The 23,985-nt window shown below is 39.1% G+C and overlaps 1 protein-coding gene across 5 annotated transcripts in view; it reads left to right on the top strand.

Annotated features, from left to right (window-relative positions):
• LOC142487692 (uncharacterized) overlaps window positions 1-23,985 on the top strand; it is a 392,751-nt gene that overhangs the window by 72,209 nt on the left and 296,557 nt on the right. For all 5 annotated transcript variants that reach the window (XM_075587410.1, XM_075587409.1, XM_075587411.1 and 2 more), the window contains exon 8: window positions 2,076-2,144. In XM_075587410.1, the coding sequence (XP_075443525.1) occupies window positions 2,076-2,144 (69 nt within the window). The remainder of the gene's footprint in view (window positions 1-2,075; window positions 2,145-23,985) is intronic.

The raw sequence follows: 23,985 nt of genomic DNA, 5'->3' as shown, positions 1-23,985 counted from the left end.
ATGAAATTGCCCCTTTTCCTCATCCTTTTGAATACATTGTATTCCAGGCAGATTGTTGAGACTATGTAATTCTTGCAACTTTACAAAATTACCAACAGGACCTTCTCTTCCTAATGACCTGCAGCGCCGGGTAGATACTGCTTAGTACAACATTTGCAAGTCATAGGCTATTTACCACCAACCTTATGTTCCTTTCCCCAGTGTACCGTGAAAAAAAGTTGTTTGCTCATTGGCTTTTCCTGTTTCACAAATTTTCTTTTCCAATTTAGTTGCGTGTCCCTGATGCACTTAAAAAATATTATCTTAACAGTTGTTCGCTCCTTAATGCATTCACTCTGGGAGAGGTTGCAATTACATTGCAAATGTGTTCCCCCAGAAATAGTGAACAAAAAACCCCAATTAGATATATATATATATATATATATATACGAAAAAAAAAAAAAATAGTTCTGTTTTGTTAGCACGACAATCGAAAAAATAATTGACATCTGAAGAAGTGATGTGAGGTCTTGAAAGGTCATGTGCAGCTTCTATGGTTGTTGTTCATATTTATGCAATAAAAAGGTATCACAACCTACACACGCATAGCCAAAGGTTATGCTCCAAATGTACTTAACACTGTTAAACGCAGGCACATCAGAGGCTTCATAGTGTTTACTAAATCTGGGGTTGTCTAACAATAATCTGAAGTAAAAGAAACTTTTATTATACATGTAGCCCCCTTTCCCTTGTTTAAGGGAACTAAGTGTGCTGCCGTTACCTGTGGCTCACAGAAGGCCTGAGCCTCCGCAGCTGGAAGCCTGGGGCGAGCTCTCGTTCTCCTCGGTGCAGTGCCTCCATCTGAGAGGGATCCCAGCGCAGCAGCGGGATAACCCCTTTCAGGACTACTTAAAGAGAAATGATACACACCAGTATATAACGATTGGTTTACTAACAATAGAATAAAGATATAACGGTACCATACAATATAACACACAATACAATAATAACAACACAGGGTGTGTGGCACCAATACCCCTGGTGTGCTTCCCCAATGAGGGTCAGTCCCACCCATGTGTAGGGAGTAGCGCTACCCCTGTGGACCGTTCTCCCTGGGCACTCCTGTACCCAGGTACCGCTAAATGACAAAAACGATCCGTCTGAACCCACGACGTCTGCTGAATCCTCTCTCTCTGGTCCGCATAGGTTTCCGCCCCTTAAGGGCATCCCCTCCAATGTCTATAGTTGCCTGTGGTCTGATCCCAAACCGCAGGCCCCATCTTACAGATGTGGTGTCTCTTCACTGGTGCTACACCTGACACAAAGACTAAAGGGTAGTGTCCCTGTCTGGGGTCTTCCCTATAGCAGCCACAATCTAGAAGGGGACTTGGGACCTAAGGGACAAACCTAGTCCAGGGGAGCACTGCTCCCTGGACACTACCCCCACCCTCCTTCCAACTGCCAGCAACTCCAGCAACTGCCTCTAACTACCTGTGACTGACTAACTGTGTCAACATTCTACCTGCATGTCCTTCAGGCTCCTAGAACATGTAGTCTCTTGCGGAGCCTCTCCTAAGATGGCCGCCGCAAATCTGGGGACTGCGCTTGCGCAAAGACTCCACTGCGCATGCGCGAACCTAAAATGGCTGACGCAACTTCTCGCCTCCTGGCTGCAATTGCGCATGCGCGAACTATAAGATGGCGGCCGCCTCTTGCCGGGTACGCCGCGGATCTCCGCCGCTCCCATACTCCGCAGCCATACCCCTCCCCGGCACCGGAGGTAAGACGGGACACGGCTACACACAGAAGCTCTTATCAGATTTGGTTGAGTTTATTTGAAATAGCCCAATTTGCAAAAATAAATCTACTGATCTACTGAAATCAGTGGTCAGTGCCTACTAGCCAAACCACCTTCTGATCTGTATTAAGCATTTTTGGGGGTAATTTGATGCACAAGATGATGTTATGACATGAATTGTTTAATATACAGTACCACTTCATTTCTGTGAACTATCGCATGATCATCTTGTATTATGTACTAAATATCAATTACCTATTTCAAATAATATAATTATAATTTTTTTTTCCCTTCCCAGACTGCTTTGCCTCCATATGAATCTCGCATCACTACTGCCAAGCTACTGATAGAAGCGGAAGAATTTGAGGTAGGAGCATTTTCACCACAGTTCTATTTTATAACCTTACGGTATGAGAGACAATGTTGTGTTACAGTGGGCAGATAATATTTCATAATAACTCGACTTTTAGGAGCTTCGGAAATGTCAATTTTGATGATAGCGCCCAAAAAACACAGCAAGCCTTTCATTATCCCTGTATGTTACATGGCCTCTCGGGAAGGGAGGAGGGGGTGGTAACTGATCTCCCACAGTACCTTATGCTATGAAATCCCTATGTAACATTTTAGAAGCCTTTTCATAAATTGGAGAAAATCCATTACAACAAACATTTTGTTTAGGAGTTAATACCAAGCAATGTATTTCATGCTTACCAATCTCCTGCAATGCACAACTCCTAAAATGTCAGGAGTGAGAGTATTATGGTAAGCATGCATCAAAGGAAATGTCTCCAGTTATAGTGTGTTCCCTGCTCTTGTAATCTGTTCAAATATAAAGTAGGATTGCTTTGGTTTTAGTTTATGTCCATTTGATGTGAAATTCAGACATCCTGCTTCATAAGTGCTCAGTATTCTGGTCTCTACACAGATTAGATTTGCTTTCCAGGCTCCCATGATTTGAATAATAACATTATTGCTGTGCACCTTATGCAATAGATCACTGCCCTTTCATTACCTTATTTTGATTATGCCACAACTGTATTCAGCTGCAGTAGGGAGTGCTGGCAAAACATTTTACTAATATGAACGATTTAGGTCCATGTAAAGTGACACGTAATAGATAGATCAGTAATGTTCAGATGACAATATAAATTCCAAATCGAATTCAAATACAGCTCAACCCCGTTATAGTGCGGTACTCGGGCCACAGAATGAGACCGCGTTAAAACGGGACCGTGGAAAAAAATGATTGTTGGTGGGGATTGGGGACTGACTCGTTATGTACCGACCACGAGTAGTGTACCTGCTTCTACCGCTGGTCAATCATAATCCCGCGGTGGCAGTGAGCGTGTGTGCAACAAGGGAAAGCGGAAGGTAACAAGTACCTCAGAGAGCTGCAGACTGCTCTGTGCCGGGTCCCCCTCTGTAGGCTCAGGTTGGGACAAGACTTCACTGAGGAGTGAAACGCTGACTAAGGAGGCTGTAACTATGTGACTCGGGTAGGGGGGATGGTGGTGATGGTGTGTGAGTCTGCGAGAGAGGAGGGGGGATCTCATGCAGTAAGGAGAAGCCTTGATATCATGTCTCTGTCTCAGTCCCCCGACCGGAGCCAGCCCCCCTCTTTCCCCCCCCCCCGCCCAGCGGAGGTGCTTAAACCTTCACAATATTTAACCATTTAAGAGCAAAATACTAGTGGAGATATCTCCCTGTTAATCTTCTACATCATTTTGGTGCCTTAAATTTGAATATATTACTGGGGGAAAAAAAAAAAGATTTTCCAGCACTCTGATTAGATTAAATACGCCGAAGTCACTCAAATGTTTGCAAAAGTGGACCATGCTTACATCGTATTCTATACAGAAGAAATATAGAAGAAAAAGATTTGTATACTCAAGCATGTAACATACCCTCAAGTCCATTATGTGATTTTTGAACAGAATAAGTTTGTGTGTGTGTGTGTGTGTGTGTGTGTGTGTGTGTGTGTGTGTGTGTGTGTGTGTGTGTGTGTGTGTGTGTGATTAAAGTTTGCAAAAAAATAAAATAATTTAAACGGGAGCCACGCTTGCACCGCGTTATAAGCGGATCCGCGTTGTAGCGGATCACGCTTTAATGGGATTGAGCTGTACCACGATAATGCCAGTTTGTGATGTTACCAATTCATAGAGACGTGTTGCACTCATTTAAGTGCATATAGTTTTACTATACATCATTTGGCTCTATACAGTTTATATTGGAGATTGAGAGTAGGTGTCTCCCCATTGCTTTCAGAAATATGTTTTCGTTCATTACGTCTTTAAAGGTGGGAGATTTTCAGCAGAAAACCATTTTCTATTGACTGTGTTAAGATGGATGGGGTCATCAATATTTTTATGTCCTAATGTAAAATATAATCTTGGCTATAAATCTCTGCAATATTGCGCAAATGTTTTCACAGAAGACTGATATTTTCTTTTCACAATATGCAATATCAAACAAATTAATATGCTACATGCTGAAAATCAATATTTATTTAATCCCCTTTAATATACTTTCCATGTAATGGATTGACTGTACAGTATTTGCAGCACAAATTGGGGCAGTTGTTCAGTTTACCTATGCGTCACCTTATCTTGTCAACTTAATATCCTCAACTTTATATTCTGTGTGTATGTGTACATGCACACAACCACACACACACTGTGTGTGTTTGTATATGTATGTATGTATCTGTATGTATGTGCGTGTATGTATATATATATATTATTTATTTATTTTTCACCCAAACCCATGGTTCGGAGAAGACACAGCACATCGCAGGTAAGTGATAAAATAATAAAAAAAAAGGCAACTATGAGACTTTTTATCTGGGTAATGTATATTTATTTTTATTTATAAAAATATTTTACCAGGAAGTAATACTTTGAGAGTTACATCTCGTTTTCAAGTATGTTCTGGGCACAGAGTTAAAAATATACATGGTCATTAAAAGAACAGGGCTAAACAGTCAATTCACAGACAATTTATGGACAGATAGAGTTGGAAAATTGGGTTCAGGAGATAAAGGGTTTGTGAGTTTCAGATTGAAATAGAGCAACTTAAACGGCATCAAACGGCTCACACCCTTTGGCTGCACCTTAGGCTGTCCACCTTTGAGGCAACGCAGACGTACACTGGTGTGGTTGATTTTCAATGCTGTAAACAAAAAGTTCTTTGTGTCCTCTTGACTCATTAACATTCCAGTAGGTGGGATTGACGCTCCACAAAGTACAAGCAAATGTTAACCCTTAGCACCCTTGTCCTGTGCAGAGAGGAGCAGCTCTTGGGCAGCCCCACCAGGCTGTCCGCCTTTGGGGCAACTCGAGATGTACAGGGATAAACAAACACAGTATATTTCGTGTCATATCCGGAAGTGAACAAAGAGTAAAAATAAAAAAGCCAGTGAACCCGGTGACCTCACTCGTTCCTATAGGTCGTTAGGCAACCAAACAAACAACCTGGGTCCCTTTATGTGCTTCTGATTAGAGATGGGTTAATCTGTCAATATCCATTCCGTGAATTTCCCCCAACTTTTTGTGTGCAGTCCGATCTGTGGAATGAAATCTGGAGGCGCATTGCGCCCTCCTGAGTCTGTGCGGAATCCTCTGAATCCGTCAGTGGATTCCGGCCGCACGGTTTCTGTGGAATTCGTGGCAGGAATCCACAAGAAGGCGTTCCACATAATTACTCCAGTCGGAAACCGAGCTCATTTATTTTGCCACTCACACTTCCTGCCTGTTTTTCACACACTGGTGACGGAAGGAAGCGAGACAGTGTGTGGGACTGGGTGGTTTGAGGGAAGAGAGAAGGAGATATATATTGGCTTTATTTTTGTTATATAAATCATGACATGGTGTAATATGTCATGTGTTGTTGTTCATCCGAGGTTGTATTTACCTAATTTTAAGACCTACTAAGGAACAGATGATTGTTATTATGTCCTGCTATGTAAAACCATAGAATTCAAAGAGAGTGTACTTTCTTTTTCACACAACTGTGTGTGTATATGTGTGTATGTATGTATATGTGTATATATATATATATATATATATATATATATATATATATATATATATTAATATTAAACAGGGATATCACTTTTGCTGTGTTATAGCAGTCAACATAAATTGGCATCTGGCCCTTTAAAAGAACAAACAAATTAAAGAGAAGTCTATGCCCTTCTTGAAACAGTGACTGAACTTTTACTGCTGGTCTGCACTACCAGCCTAGAACTAACTAATTAAGAATGCCAGGCCCAGCTAAACCAGTTATTGGAAACCTCTCCCACAGTCACTTTCAGCTTACTGCTGCAAAAAAAGTTACTTCATGCACAGGAATTCTTCCAAACAGGGCTTTCCCTTCCAGAAAAGCTGTAGTTAAAACCTTCTCCACACACCAGTGTCAGTGAAACTCTCCTCCCTCTGGTTTCCTGAAAGTGCTTGATTGCAGCACCTGGCTTGGAGACTTAGACTGCCTGGAAATCTGGTCTGGATTTCTTATTAGCCCCAGCTGGGACTCTGATGCAATATAGATTCTCACCTCTCATCTCTCTTTTCTCTTCCTTCTCGTCTCTCTTTTCTCTCTCACATTTGCAGCAATACCGTATGTGCAATGTCTGAAGGGTTAGCATTGACAACCAGTTAATTTATTCAGTTCTGGTTTTACGCACATACTGTAAAGAAAACGGATCATCACTCACTTACATGAAGTTTGTTTATGGGCCCTGTCACGGGAGACCAGTATTTTTTCACCGAAACCACCAGGATCACAAGTACCAGACAGGGCAAAGTTATTGAATAAAATGGGGTTTATTCTGGCATGCCAGCAGACAAACAAAGATGTACAAAACACGATACAATACCAACTGGGGGCCTGGGGAGTAAACTCTAGCCTCGCTAGGTGCAGGGGCCTGCTTCAAGAAGGCTTGCCCTGTCCGCTTCTCGTCCAGGATTTCAGAGGGCTGATCACACAGCAGCCCCTCTGAGATATTTCTCCAGCTAGTCACTGTAAAAGATCAAACTCCTTCACAGAATAAGAGTGTTCAGTCCGCGCTCTTCCTATGAATGCAGAAAAGTAATTTCTCTCCTTCCTCTTGCTGCTCCTGTGATTTGGAGTGTCTCCCCCACTCCAAGAAGGACCCTGGCGGAAGACTCCGTCGGCAGATCCAGGCAACCAAGAAAAAAAGCACAAGTGCGCACCAAGGTAAGAGTATGATGGTATAATATGACAACAATAATTAAAAGCTTACATATGAGTAAAACTTAATTCATATCCAGGTCTGAGCGATATCCTCGTCTCTTAGGCTTCACCTTAGATCTGGCAAGGGGGCAAAGTCCAATTCTTATCGGGTAGCAGCTGGGGCTGTCTCCGTTGCAGTCACTGCAATAACACCTCCACGTATGTCGGCGTGTCTGTAGCGCAAGGGTTGAAATAAAGCCCCCCTATAGCCGTCCGTCGATGCCAGTTCGTTTGAGGGATCGCAACCAGAATGGATACCATACCAAAGGTCGGACGGCTTAGGGGGCTTTATTTCCACACATGCGCACTTGCGCTACACACCACGCCGACATACGCGGAGGTGTTATTGCAGTGACTGCAACGGAGACAGCCCCAGTGCGCGGGACTGCTACCCGATAAGAATTGGACTTTGCCCCCTTGCCTGATCTAAGGTGAAGCCTAAGAGTGAGGATATCGCTCAGACCTGGATATGAATTAAGTTTTACTCATATGTAAGTTTTTTATTATTGTTGTCATATTATACCATCATACTCTTACCTTGGTGTGCAATTGTGCTTTTTTTCTTCCGTCACAGAATGTTTATCAGCCTCTCTGTCTCTCAGATAGTCCTCTGAGGGTAGAACTCCACAGTCCTTCCCAGAGTGTCTCTCAGTCTGTTAGCCTCTCTTGCTCTCAGATTCTCTCTGAAGGTAGATCTCATTCTCTGATCAGAAGCACCCCTTATATAGCCCTCTGAGGCATCCATTGCATGGGAGGGGGCTACTGTACCATCAGAGCACAAATTAAGTTTGTGCCACAGCAGCCAGAGGGCGTGCTAAGAACCCATCCCTGATTGTTCACTTTATCCAATTAACACTTTACAGGGCTGACTCCCAAATCACATCACAGTGCTTACACACAGATCACAAACACTTCATCTCATATTGCTTGCTCAACTAGACGTGGAATTGAATTAACAGGGAACAATGTTGATTCACTAAACTGTGGGATTGCATTTACAGGGAATAACGAATACAGACTTTGAAATACATTCTTACAGACAGTGCATTATACATTTACACATTTCCTGTTCTTCCCCAGATATTAAATGCATTTGGCCAAAATAAGACTTACACAGGTGACCAAGTTCCATAGATTTAGAGGTAGCTAGCTGGGCTTCATCCCAGTTTTGTGATGCCAGCAAGTCATACAGTCACAGGCCCGTGACCCTTTCCTTATTAAATAGCAGCTACTTGGCTGCTTTATAATTGGCTTTGGTTACATGATTTATTTTTGTACTTGACGTATTGTTGAGTGCTGTTTCGTTTTATTTACTGATGTTCGGACTTTTGATGCCTAGTGGTAGGGGCACAGGACCTGAGTACCAACTAAACCCATGTGAGATCTTTTTCTGCATTTAATCTAAAATATCACATTTGGTGAGGGCATATGGTATTTTTTTCTTTAAGCACATACTGTACATATACTGATCACATGCATTAACAATACTGTCTTGTTGGACTTATTTATATGTCAATAGTTTTGTGTTTACAGTATATCAAAACTTGGCAGCATACATGTTAATATCATACATTTACTTGCCATGTTCTCTAAATCTAGTAAAACAGAATATTTCAGTGGAAGAAAAGTTTGGTGAAAGATTTTAACTATAAAATACCATTTCAGAAGTCACGAGGCAGCGTTTGGTTAGACATGGGGTGGTAACGGTTATACCATGTTGTCTGAAAGGAAAAGCTAGTGGTAAAGGGAATGGTTTTGAAATAGGAGCATGTAATTTAAATTGGGAACTAAAAACTACCAGCTTTGTGGGGCAATATAATCTGGAAATGGAATACTAAATTGACTCCCCGTTTTTACAGTTTGTATTTGCTTCCACGACACATTGAATGCACATTACAAAAAGGTTTTCAAGACACAGAGGATTTTCTTATTTCTTCTCATTCGGACTGCAGTTTATTCTTGTCATCAACAGTTAGTTGACAAATCTTTGACAGCAATCTACCGTCCCACTGCAATTCACAGATGCCTTTTGGCCTCTGAGTGCGTTCCTTTCGCCAGCTCAGCATCCATCATCTTGCCAAAACCAGGATAACATCGCAACTGTTAGATACATCTACTGCTTTCTAAGAAACCACATTAAGAAAACTTCCATGGCAAGGTGACTCGAAACGGACATACTAATTTGAAAAAGGATCAGTATAGTACTGCTAAGCATAATAATTGTCCACCTGTATATGACATGTTTTGTGTAATCCAGTTGGTAATTGAAGGACCTGCAATGCATCATGGACTTTTTCTGCAGAGTAATGTGTTGCAGACCTCTACTCTAAAATGTTGGTTCATACAGTTTTGCTTCTATGCAAATCAAGTATTCCCCCTTCCCCCCGCCCCCATTTTTCTATTCTTTGTCCAGCATCTTGTACATTTGAGTAGTAATTGAAAATCCGTAAGGTTATCTAGAAATAAAAAAAAGCTGATATTGGGTTTTCTATAAATGTTATGTAAATTGCGTTGGACTTGTTATACAAGGATGTCATGGTGGATGTGGTAGATAAAGACCAGTGCAGATTGAAGATTTTTAATTTTTAATTCAATATGAAACACAAGTTTTAAACGGGCTCAGAGGATTTTAGGCTTTTCGGAGGATCGGTTAATCATGTATACTATATACTGTACAATTTTATATTTCACTAGAACATGTCACATTAAATAAAGTACAATATGTTTATGACTGTGAACTGGCAAAGGAGATTACTGTTTCCTAACATTAATTGGGTTCAATTTTACTGTGATGATTTATAGACTGTTACATTTTATTATGTCTTTTATGATGCTTTCATCATCATACCAATCTTGGAAATTTAAGCAAACTGATGTTCCATTCATTAGTGGATAACTTTAAATTATTTAATATTTTCATAAGCGCTAAAAAAAAAACCACACTGCAAAACAACGTTATAAACCAAACAAATACATAACTCATGCTAGCTGTATGTAGCATGTTTTATAACTTGAAATTCACATTTATATTAGAACTAACCAATCAATATGAGATCTAAGCAAAGCAATGATAAACAACACGTCATTGATATTCTATGAGAAAACATTAGATGTACCGGAAAAGGGAAAATCTACTCCTATTTACCACTAGGAGAATGCTATGTAAAATTCTGCAAAACATGACTCGTAATAAAGGTTTGTAATCCCAGTGTTGCATTTATTCCAACCAGTGCACATGTTATTAAGATATGGATTGCAAAGGCTACTCAAAGTAACAAACCCATTGATCTATTGCGCTCTCTAAAATTCAGATTCAAGTCTTCACTGCTGGGAATTATCAATTGCAACGGATCACTACTGGGCTTTTTATTTTTTTTAAGTGTGCATAGACGTATGCAAGGGATTTTTGTTTTTATTTTGAATACCGTGGAGGTGCTATTAAAATATGCAAGTTTTGCTCTGCAGTCTATGAAGCTGTGCCTTTCATACTGCTTAGCTGCCCTGATCTAAAATTAACAAAATCACTTCTAATTTGTAATGTGTGTACATATGCATTTGATTTACAGTATATAAAATGACCAATATTGGCTAACCAATAATTTTTACATTGTAGTTTTAACCTTTCAATGCTCTAGTCGCCCCTTGTTCTTTTTCCTGCCCTTTTTGTCATGGTCTTACACAACTTTCCAAGAGTTGTTGATATTTAATTCTGTATTTGAATAGTTTTTTTGTTTTTGTTTAACATTGCCTGCCTTGCCTGCTAGCATGTAGATGTCCTCCTAGAACATTTGTTTGTTATTTATGGTCATAGGAAAACCTCCTTTTTGAACCGTAAATGTTGTTTTATTGGATTGCTGCTTATTAACATTTTTAGTATGTTGTTTTATGGTACAGTACATTTTAGAAAACTATTGCATTTCCCTTTCATAAGAATAACATTGATATACTCTTCTGGTGTTGGAAGAAATGTACAGCAGGGCCCCGCTTCTCGGCGCCCCGCTTTTCAGCGATACGGCGGCACCGAGAAGGGGGCCGCCATCTTGGTTCTTAAATCGCACATGCACAGAATGTGCGGTTGCGCCCGGCGAGCATGCGCAGACCGTAGTTTGCGCGTGCATACTGTAGTTTGCGCGCCCATACCGTAGGTATCAGAGGCCGGCGACAAAAGATGACGACGGGGGTCGAACCACTGGGCACGCTCCTCCCTGGCCATCGTCCTCTTCCGCTGCCCAACTCCTCTGCTATCTTCATCCAGCCACCCGTCTCTCCGATGGCCAATAGAAAAACGCGTTGACATTGCGACTTTCTTTTGGTGACCCTTTGGGCATGTTTGTAGTCCGCCACCATATTTGTAGTTTTATGTCAAAACAGGCACACACACAATACAGGCATACCCCGGTTTAAGGACACTCACTTTAAGTACACTCGCGAGTAAGTACATATCGCCCAATAGGCAAACGGCAGCTCACGCATGCGCCTGTTAGCATGTCCTGAACAGCAATACCAGCTCCCTACCTGTACCGAAGCTGTGCGCAGGCAGGGAGACTATAGAGCCTGTTACACATGTGTTATTTACATCAGTTATGCAAGTATATAACGATTGCAGTACAGCACATGCATCGATAAGTGGGAAAATGATAGTGCTTCACTTTAAGTACATTTTCGTTTTACATACATGCTCCGGTCCCATTGCGTATGTTAATGTGGGGTATGCCTGTATATATATATATATATAAATATATATATATATATATATCTATATATATATATATATAGATATATATATATATCTTCTTAACTGGGAGAGTTTACAGACATCAGGGGATCACACTTGAGCTCCAAGATTCATGTAAGAGAAAAAGATCCCCGATGGGATTGCTGTTTTAACCCTGTGAATACCAGAGTCTACCACATGAGTGCCAAAGCACTTCAGCACATGATTGCTACATTCCCCATGAAGCAAACAAAAGAGGTGAAGCCCTCTTCCATTTCTCATCTGGTCAGGTCGCAATTTCACCTAGAAAATGAGCAAAAAAATCTGTGATGCAACTTGTAACTGTAGAGTTAAACATGGCACTTTAAGATGGCACTTCAAGTATGGAGAAACTCAAATTCTCTGAGCTTATAACCCTACCTGGCTAATGATGGTGGAAGGCTCCTTCTTGAGATGTGGACTTTTGATGCTGACGTTCACGAGTGGTGCAAAAGGTACATTTTAATTTTTTGGGGGAAAAATATAAAGATTTGCAAAAAATAAATAAATTGGCAATCAGAAGTTAATGTACAAGGCCATGAGACCTTTTATATTTTGCCATTTTGCTGAATTCTGGTGAAGTCGCAATATTTTGGTGAAATTGACTGAAATTCTTCACAATTGCATTTTTAATTTTGATGGTTAGGAGGTAAAATTTAAAAGAAGAAAGGCTCTAAGCAAAAATTTTAAACATGCCTTTGAGGCGTAAATATGAAGGGAATAAGAAAGCATGCGCCAAACTAGAGGTATCCCACTTACAAGGTTTTAAGGTGCCAAACTTCTTCTTATGCTATTTGTTCGATGTTTGATAAGTGAGGACTTTCAAAACAGTGTTAAGGACCATTTTCTTCCGCAATTGCAGTAGTTTGTAGTTGTCTTTTACCTGAATCTGTCCATTGCACATTGTTTCTGCTGATATTTTTCTCCTCTCTGCATATTTGTCAATGTTGAGGGTATTTATTATTTATATACATATAATTACCTACCACTCACCAAGTTTTTCTATAAGCAGTGTATTTCTCAGGGTGCAAAAAGGGAAAGAATTGCATAATACCATTATTTAGCAGTGCTCTTCTGGTTAAACTTTATGTACAGGGATTAGCACGCCTGATACACTGGGGATAAATGAATTGTTTCCCCATAGAATACTGACATACCCGTATGTAAGGTGTTCACCTATCCATTAGTTTGAGGTGGAACACCGTTGGTCCATGATCAGCTTCCTCCCCCTGTTTTTTATTCATTGCAATTATATACCTTTGAAATGTTTTTGTATTATTATTATGGTTCTATTAAATATGTTTTTAACTGTAATCACCACTGAGTGGCCACATAAGGGACACCTACAGTATACCGGTGGATTGAATTGTTCCAGTCCACATTTGTAATTTGTTCCTAGTGAATGCAATTAAAAAAAGGCATCCTTTAGAGAAACTCTCAACTTTTACGTACCCTGAGTATTTATTATATACTTTTTTGGCTACGTGTGGTTTAGAGGATGCCAGTTGTACAGACTTGGGCCTAGATGCACTAAACTCTGTTAAATCAGGTAGGCGTGATGTTACTTAAATCAGGAATGGATGTAACCCTACTGTACAGTATGTATCATGGATTAATGCTGAATCCACACAGCTAATATGCAAATACAACGTCCATACTACAATACATCATTAGAAAAGGGTTAATGTCACATTATTGTGCTAATTGTGATATTGTGCGATCTTCATTAAATGTTGCGTTATGCAAATCTTGCCGTTACTCCTGTCCAGACCCCGTAATAGGGTTTTTGCTGGAGTGGAAATTAAGCCAAACTACAGTGGTACAGTACACCCATCCAGACACTACGAAAGCACTATATCAGGGTTTAAATGGGAGTAAAGTCAAGTTAAGCTGTGACTTAAATAACGTAACATTAACCCAACAGACTTTAGTAAATAGGAAATTATATAATAACTTATCATTTGTATATTATTTGTATCTCCTTATTACCAACGTCTGTTCTAGTTAACGCTCTTTACAGGAGATAACATGGCTTAACTTTGTGACGTTAACTTAGGTTAATGTCACGTTAAGAAGCCTTACGGTACTTAGTGCATCTAGGCCTTAATATGTTTGGCTCGTAGCTAAACACCGACATGGACCATGGAAATCTGAAACTGAACCAATGCAGAACTGTACAATTAAATGTTAACCTTTTTGTTGCCTTTAATCTCTTTATTTTGATTATTTTAATTTTGCATTTTGTCATTATTAATGACAGAACCAATTTTATTCCTAAGAGCTGTACATTAAATAGATTTTATATGACAAATTAATTTCCAAAGTCTCTTCCATATGACAATTTAATGATTTAAAAACTTGCCTTTTTTTTAAAATGTTGTTTCCCATGGTCCTTTGCATTAGTGATCAGTTCGTGGTTAATTTATTTTGTTCTAGTTATATGCGGACATAATGAATGCATGTGCATTGTTAGAAGATTAGCATGGAACACATTGAGAGTGAGTACATTTTCAGTGAATGAGATTCGTGTCTCTGTAAGATTGATTCCTACACAAAGCTTCACCTTGATTAGTCTTGAACAATTTTATTAGTCAACGATTTCCTTATTTTCAAACTTACTGCAGCATGTGTTAAACAGTTTCACATAGACACAGACAACTCTTTCTAACGCCAATCTTTTATGCCTTAAAAATTGTTAAACCATATCTGAGTTATGTAGAAATAGCTGTTAGTCCAGTTGCGATAGTGCAGAATAAATAATTACTTAAATATTGGGTGATAAGTTTTTTTAATTTAGACTAAATTGATATTATAAGACAAGCTTTCGTGAGGTCTCTCTCTTTCTTGGGTCAGTGATATTGATTTACAGAGATTCCATGAGCTTAACACAGATGTACAAAAAACAAGATAACAATCTATGACTGAAGATGTGGAGAATTAATGACAAGGGGATGGCAAATAGTAACACAGGGCAATACATCCATCAGCAGTGTGAAGGCGTGGGGGGAGGGAGGGTTGAAATGAAGACGTAGGGGGAAACATTATGTAGCCATCTTTCCCCCTAACTAAAGGGACTACCAGTGCTGTATTACCTGAGAAGCATACAGGAGGCCTGATCCTCTGCTGCAGGGAGTGTGGAGTGATCACGTTTGTGGTACACATCGACTCCACCCGGGAGAGATCCTAACACAGTAGGATAGCCTCTCCCAGGAACCCAATGCAGACAGTAATTACACACAACCGGGTATATACAACAGTATTTACTGACACATACACGAACGTGGAGGAGGGGGAGAGGGGGATTGGGGAAGGGGGGGAGGAACCCTCGCTACTGCTAAAGTGTGTAGTGACGGTGCTACAATCAGGGGTAATAACAGAATAGAACTACGGAGAGAAAAGGACCCCAAGGAGAGCAATCGTCACCTCAGGATCACAGGGACTCTAGTGGGTTAATGTATGCAGTGGGTGAAAAAATGATACATTTAAAACACACTTTATTAATGAGTACATAACTCTAATATATAAAATAAGAGCGCTCAAGAATCAAAATAATATGATTCAAGTATGGCCAGTGAAACAGCGAATTAGAACGATATGGATGCAGCAAGATATGTGACCAGTATCCTATCTGAATAGAAAAGAGGATAGTACAATGACTGTGGTACTATAGCAATGCTATGTATATCCTCTTGCCCACCTGTGGAGCCTGTGTGTTAGCCACTACGTTAAATATAATTAATACACTCCTTAATCCGTGAATGTATGGGGCTAATCTTAACCTTAATGCAGTTAGCTATGTAGGTATGAACAGCATAATAGTTGTGTATAGGCTCAGCCTTGCAACACCACAATGGTAGGTATTGGCTGTAAGTCTGCCTGTAAAAGGTTAATGCTGAGTAGGAGTACAATACTCAGCCTGAACAGGATAGCATACAAGTGGGTAGGAACTGGAGCTACTCAAACAGTGCACACGTGGTGCCTGTTGAAACATGAAACTCTTGATTTTCGATCTGCATCCAATCTTATGTAGCAGCCTCAATAGTGAAGCATAATGGCATAAACCTGTATTGTCTCTGGTTACTATGAGGCTGCTATCTGGGTGGTTAAAATTGCATAATTACTGCAAGCACATAGCTGCTAATGCAGAGCTACGAGAAGCGGATGCGTTTCAATTTCGAACACATGTCCCGCCCCTTAGACGTGATGACGTCACTTGCCGACGTACGTTTCGTTGTACACTTTCTCAAGGCTGGAAGGGAGCCAGTGAGCTTCCCCCAGTATTTATCGGGTGAACTCTGATCTGATTGGTTGGTGCGTGCTCCTGCAGACAGCGGCAACGAGCAATATGACAGCTCAGTCAGAGGGAGCTGCATATAGTAAACAGTGCAGCAATAGGCTGTGATGGTAAAGAGAAGGAGAACTAAGCGGTAGGTGGAGGGGTATGAAGGGAGATGAGGATAAATTAGATAAAGGGACTAAACACAAACCCTTCATTTAGTCCCCTTGGGGACAGGGTTTGGAGAGTATATATCCATCGAGACTCAGCTTTTAATAGCTCCTGATCCCAGTTGCCCTTCCTAATGCCTAATGACAACTGGTCTATTCCTTTAAAGGTAAGTACAGTATGATCACCACTGTGGTGTTCATTGACATGTCTGGCTACTGGTGTGTCGAGACCATTTCTAATACTGCCAAGATGTTCCAGAACACGGATTCTGAAAGGGCGTCTGGTCTTCCCAATGTACTTTTTGGTACATATACATTCTGCCATGTATATGACACCCGAAGTTTTGCAATTGATAAACTTACGTATTTCAAATGTCCGTGTGTCGTCCCAGTTTGTGAAAGTTTTGGCAATCTTAATGACCTTACAGGCTATGACAGCTATGATAGCTGAAACAGCCTGAGGGTTTACGTGGAGCCACGTGGGGTTGGCAGTGGTTTCAAAGTGGCTTTTGACCAGACAGTCACGTAAATTCCTGGACCTACGACATGTCATTTCTGGGTAATATTTTAGCACTTCTTTAAAGTCTTCATCGGCTCTCAGGATATGCAACTGTTTGATTTGACAAAGCCAGTAGCGAAACGTACGTAGGTAATTGGACGTGCTGACGTCATTGGGAGAGGTGCAGAGACTGCCTGCCCTCCACCCATAGCACTGCTGTAACTTTTACACAAACTTAGCTCTGCTTTTGAGCACAGGCGGTTCACTAACACGCCTATTTTTATCATAGGGAAGGGGTATAGCTGATCATGGGATTTATGTTCATTAATGTTGCTATATGAGTTTGTTGCTACACCACAGTTACCACCGTGACATGGAGACATTGTGTCAGACATTACTAGTCTGTCACTCTGTCCAGTCACACATTTTTTGTAAGCTACCTAATTTGTGCAAGAATCTAGAGCTTTTATCCGGATATATTCTCTATATGGGTTAATTTAGAGACATTTTGTCAGACATATTCAGCCTGTCATTTTGTCCATGTTACCCAGCTTTGAAACTGATAAAAACTGATAAAAACTGAGCTAATTGGTTACATGGAATATACTGCTATGTACCTGTGAGGTTTATTGTATCATACCTCCCAATTTTAATCGGTTTGAATGTTACACCACAGTTACTATTGTGACAAGGAGACACTGCGTCAGACACTACAAGTCTGTCACTCTGTACAGTCATATATTCTCTGTTAACTGCCAAGTTTATGCAGCAGTCAAAAGCTTTTATCTGGATATATTTACTATATTGGCTAATTAAGAGACATTTTGTCAGACATATTGAGTCTATCATTCTGTCCAGCTATGTAGCTCTGAGACTGAAATATGTGCTTACATGAGGTTTAAATTGCACAGGAGCTACAATGTTTCATCATCTGTGTGATACTATATGAGGTTAACTACAACGAATGTTTACACTATGAGTGATATTAACGCTCCAACATATATGTTCATTTAACAAGGATCTAGGAGTTTATTGAAGTGTGCACTAAAGTGTTCACACTACACTGCACTACCTGCTAGGTGGGAGGCCAGAGCTGATATAAGTGTTATATTTTGATATTCATTTACATATTTGGCCACAGGCATTGCACCCCCACAGTGCAGCAATCACTGAGACTATATATGACAGTTGATCCTTTTATTTCTCTGTATAGGTTACTCATTAACCATTCAGAGTCTGGTGTTTAGCTACACTTATTTAGATGTGATTTTGCATCTAAACGTGATGGCTTTATAGTCCTACTTATACGTTATATTGGGACTTTATACCCCAGTCTATACCCACTCCATTTTAAATTTGCACATTAGATTAGGCAAGCCTCAGAGGAGGCATAGGTTCACTTACCTGCAATATTTTAATTTTGAGGTATCTCCTAATAAAGATTATTTTAATCAATTCATCAATTCATTACATCATTAGATTCCTCTGGTGTCATCAGTGTACATATCTGTTTAGAGTGCTCTCATTATAGGGGTTTCATTTTTCTATTGTTGCTATTCTACATCGCCCCTGATTGTAGCACCTCCAGCCAGGCTGTAGCGAGGGTGTTGTTTCCCTTCTCCCCTTTCCCCCCCTTCTCCTGTTGTCAGGATGTGGCAGCTTCTACATACAGTAGCTCTATTACCTGAAACAAGTGTCTCTATACAGCTGTGATATTTTATTAGCCCGGAAATATTGTTTATTTCTTCTGGTGTTATCTTTGCCATATTATGCGGTGATTAATAGGATTTTTTGTACGTTTGGCATTTAGTTGGGTAAAAATTATGTCTGAACCCATTTTTAATTTTAACTTGTGAATTAGGTAAAAGCCTTTGAGAAATCTTTATCAAAGTTCAAGAGAAATTTATTCACATTTTGCATAATTAATTGACCTTAAAGGAGGACGATGAAAAATGTAGTACTTCTTATAAAAATAATATGCGGATTAACCCTACATTTAATTAGAATAGTGGTATTTATTTGGAATTCACATTTGGTTTTGATAACAAATATAGCAGCCTACATTTTAGTAATATTGTAGTGCAGTAATGGTGAACTATGGCCATTAAAATACCATTGATATTCTATTGTCTTACTGAGCACTTTCTATACTATCTCTGAATTCCATACAACTGTTTTGTTTCATTTGCAAGGTGTTTATATTTGAAATATGAACAGTATATCTGATGAAGACACTTGTTAGTGCTTAAAAGGCAGTGTATAACTACTATTATGCTATTTGCGTTAGCACCATAATTTCAATGCAAATACGTTTGTTTGATCCTGTACTTTTGTTCACACGTGTTTTTTATTAGCTGTCATTTATATCATGCTTAAACTCCTTGCAAATGTTCTGAATGCTTGTGAATGTTATGAATTTAGTAGATATACCTGTGTTTATCCAGTTGCAATAGTGCAGAGTTTATTTATTTATAAAATGTTTTATCAGGAAGTAATGCATTCAGAGTTACCTCTCGTTTTTAAGTATATCCTGGGCACAGTTATGATGACAAATACATAGTTACATTAAGTGAACAAGGTTATACATTATATACAAGACATTGCATGCACAGTTAAAGATAATGTATGTTATAGGCGTATGTAACAGTTACAGACTAGATTAAAATGTGAGACAGCTTTAGTTTTGCAAGAATTTAGACTGGTGGTGGCTGTGAGAGTCCCCGGTAGATTGTTCCAGTTGTGGGGTGCACAGTAAGAGAAGGAGGAACGGCCGGATACTTTGTTGAGTAAATGAGTACTTCAGTATTAGGTGATACCTTTTTTATTTAGACTAACAATAGGTATTATAAGACAAGCTTTCAAGAGTTGTCCTCTCTTCCTCAGGTCAGCAATGCTGACTTACAAAGATTTCATGAGTTTAACACAGATAATACGGCAGAGGATGTAGAGATGGAATACACTGGCATGAATGTTATGAAGTTTTCTATTGTCTAACTTCTGTCTGAGGTTTGGTGGTTGCCGGAATGCAAGGATGGGATGTTTGGGGAAAATGTCTATTAAGGTTTCATCCTCTATCAGTATAGGTTGCAGATTTTTGATTATTTTTCACATTCCCTCTAGGGAGGGTATTATTTAGCCACCAGTGGTATGCGTGTGTTTTTTTTTTTTCTTGTTGTATTGGAGCAGGTGTTCTCATGGGGCTTTAAGTGCAGTTGTGATTGTTGTGGCAAAAGTCTTTGGTTTGTATCCCTTTTGTCTGAATGATTCAGTCAGGGCTGTCAGGTGTCTGTTCCTGTCTTTAGTGTCAGAGCATGTGCAGTGATATCTTATAGCCTGAATGTTATAGAAATTGTCTAATGAAACGAGACATTTCTACATACTGAAGTCTATATAAACTGTACGCGGTATCTGTAATGTCTTGGATGATGGAAGATGAAAGTTGCCTACTGTATGTAGTGCTTTGTTTTAGCAGCTGTTTACTGTGATTTGATCATCAACACAATGTGCTTGTGTTTGACATAGGAGTTGCCCACTGTGGCGGTTGTTCGTAACTCTATGACAGCATCCTCTTCTGACTTTCCGTGCTGAGTTGTAAGGAGTATGCTGTGCTGAGTACATGTAAAAGCAATCTGGCCTCAGCAGGAAGAGGGCTGCAAGGAAGTGTCAGGTAGTGACCAGCTGAGGCACTTAACATGGACGACCATTGACGCTGTAAAGTAAGTTTCAAAATGACCAAATTTGAGGGAAGGATTTAATAATCATTTTAGCGTGGGGTAAGGGTAAGTCAATATTTGTATTTTTGTACAAAGTTATATTTTTCTGTTCAGATCTATGTAACCCTTAGTTTCGTGTTATCACTTTACAGTGGTACTGCAGTGCTTCTAAATTGTTTGAATAAGCTGTAAAGGGTTGAAAATTGGGTACAATCTCCAAGCACTCTTATCTAATAAGTTAAGCAACTTATTTTTGTCAGCCACAACTAAAGTTTTCACACGTTACAAGCTAACACTACTTCTCTTAGCAATTATATATATTTCAATTTCTACTAAAACATTTTATTGCCACTTTAGATGTAAGAGTACATATTGATCACTGTCTCAAGCTTGATTAATTTCATTGATGTAGCACTACAGTGTGAAATGCATGTAAATCATTTAGTGTGTTGACTAGCTTTGGTGCTATGAATGGAAAAAACAGATAACTTCACATCTTACGTTTTCTACCATGTTAAAACATTTATCATGTTTTTGCAAGAGTGCCTCTTGTTTATATATTTATTTTTTAAGAGAAGTGTTTCCCATAAATGTCAAATTAATTTATGCACTTAGAAATACTATATAAAAACCATATAGCTCTGCATTAATATATACATATACTTCACAAGAATCAATCTGTCAGTCATGTTTTTTAATCTCCTACTAACGTTTGGTTACACAGTCATGGTCAACATCGATGTCAAGCCAAATGCAAATACTTATCAGGAAAAAGTTTCATTTTTTTGTATTCCAAAGTTTGCCGAAGTTCTTTGAGGGCTCTTTTCAGCCAAAAACTCACGTTGCCGTGAATGGGCATCCCAATGGCAGCTTCGACCTTAATTGAATTACCCATTCAGTCTCTGTTGTAGTCTCCATTCTTCCGTCACTGGCCTATGTTTATTCCATTGTCCCCTTCCACTAGCCTTATAAATGCTTTCACAGCTTACAATTTAAGCAGGTGCCTAATCATTTATTAAGTCCTACAGATGAATTCTTGCACATGTTCAATGTATCTGTGTGACTAATAATATTATAATTACAATACAAAGAACAAAAATAAACTGCTTGGTTTAGGAGCACTTCTCCTTTAATTGTGTTATATACAGTACTTGTAATACAAGAATGAAATCGGAGAAAGGTACAGCTTGGTTCCCTGGGAAGGGGAGAAATCCGTCACCTAGTTCATTTATTATTTCCTATATATTACTCATCTGTCACTTCATCTATTACAGACATAGCCCGGCTTATTTCCCTGCGGCCTGGGTTTCCACTGGAGAAGGACTCCAGCACGGTTGTCCTGAACTCTGCTATCAGCTCACAATAAAGCTGTAAATCTGGTTACACTTATACCTTTTCTCTAGTACGTAATTAAATATGGTCTCGTATTAATTTCATTCTTGCCGTGGAACTTAATGGTCTACTAGAAGGTACGGTAGCTCAGTGATGGATATCTCAGGAAATACTCTCCTTTCGAGAATTAACCTGTGCAAAAAAATTACATTAAATTAGCTATGATCTGTGCGGCATAATAATGAATTATAATGAATTATTGCTTCCGAGCTCTAAGCACGACCACAACATTTTACTTGACATCAATTTATCTTTCTGCCTTAGTTTGCACAGCTTTAATTAATTGGCAACATCAGCATGGTTACTTCTGCACTCTAGCCGTGGAGGTGGTCCAGGATTCTGCTGCCAGGATAATAGGCTAGAGGTGGCTGCATGAAGTTTCTGACATTTCATTGCAAATTGTTCTCGGATGTTGTGAGGAAAGGCACTGTGTACAGGTTATTTGAAACAATATTACACATTTTTTTGCAAATGCCTACTGTATGTCCTCTCACCTTGCACATGTTTAGTACGACTATTCTGTCCTGCAGCAGTTACTAGTTAACTCAATAGGTTGTTCATGTTCTTATGCCACTGACAATAAGTTTTTTTTTTTTTAAATAATGTATTTTTTTACAGCCGCAGTGACTTATACTATTATATTAGCTTATAATAAAAATACAGCCATTGAAAGTGTCCTTTATCTGTATGAATATGATTCATATCCATTGTTCTACACCTTCCGTCAACAAAAGCAACGAGCTGCCTTAATCCATAACTCATGAACTCGACGTGAATAATGTTCACGCATTATGCTGTTAATCTTTATGAATGCCAATGAATTCTTAATCTAAAATTTCTCCTTGAAAGATGAGTTTTAAATCTTTGTACTGTCTATTTAAACTGCTTCTATTATCCATCTTTTAAACGTCTCTCTCATGCCAAATTAGTTTGTTTGATATATTGTCTTTGGAAAAAAAAAAACCTTGAAACAAGAAAATATATTTTAATAGTATTTTTAAATTATTTGGGAGCTGAGAAATAGAAAAGATACGTCTTAGTTTTATCAGCCTTTGCTGTAAAATATATTAACACCAGTACACATTTAAAACATAGGATAGTGTGTACCACATTCAAAGGTCAAGAAGCAAAAAGAGATGTACTAAAAATAAAAAGATGAATGTTATAACATGCACACCAATCACGACCTGCCATAATAATAACATCGTTACATAGTAGATGAGGTTGAAGAAAGACATATGTCCATCAAGTTCAACCTTTGCTAATTTTAGTCGACTGATACTTATCCTATATTTGTATTTACAGTATTTTGATTCGGAGGAAGGCACACAAAATAAACCCCAGTGATGCATCATCTGAGGATGTCTTGTAAGGGCAAAATTAAATTATTTTCTGACTCGGATCTTAAGATCCTTTCTATGTTCAATTCAAAATGTTTTCAAAGGCCAAACAGTGCTTTATTCTCGAAATGCAAAAACACAATATGGAAGCACGATTGAAAAGATAATTTAATTATTTTTATTCCACATGATCTGATAATAATAGGGATGAGGGACGATAGATGTCCCAAAAGATAAAACCAGACTTTTTCCATTGGAGTATAGTCTACTGTATCTTATAAGAGGTCCTTTAGTACATTATGATATTATCAATTTCTATCTAGTTGCTTGTACATTTTGGTTTTTAGCAACTGCATTGTTTTGCCCTTGAATAAATTATAAATAATTTTTGAAGCTCGTATCTGGAATGGAAATCGACCCATAGCTAGACCACACTGATACTGAATTAAGCATAATATGCAAGTTGAGCAATGCAAAGACATAATATGTATATTTTATTTATCTATGAAAACTCACCTGTTGGATCTTCATGCACTTTTCAATCACACTTCAAATTGTCTATTTAGCCATCATCTTTAAAGATGTATCTTCTTCTGTAATCTTCTGTAAGACTAATGTCTCCATCTCTTGGCTTCCCATTGACGCTTTTAAGAGAGAAGCCCGATCATGAGTGACAAGTAAGCCCATTTACTTCAGAAGTGGGAGAAACTCTACCAAGGTAGTAAAAGTTGTGTTTTCAGTGTGCACAACTAGAAGGCTCAGCAGTTGTGTCACACTCTATATGTGTTTGGATAATCTGCAGGCGTTTATACTAA

Source organism: Ascaphus truei, chromosome 2 (genome assembly GCF_040206685.1).
Source record: "Ascaphus truei isolate aAscTru1 chromosome 2, aAscTru1.hap1, whole genome shotgun sequence".
NCBI lineage: Eukaryota > Metazoa > Chordata > Amphibia > Anura > Ascaphidae > Ascaphus > Ascaphus truei.
Note: the sequence above shows the minus strand (reverse complement) of the source record. Positions and strands in the feature narration are given on the sequence as shown.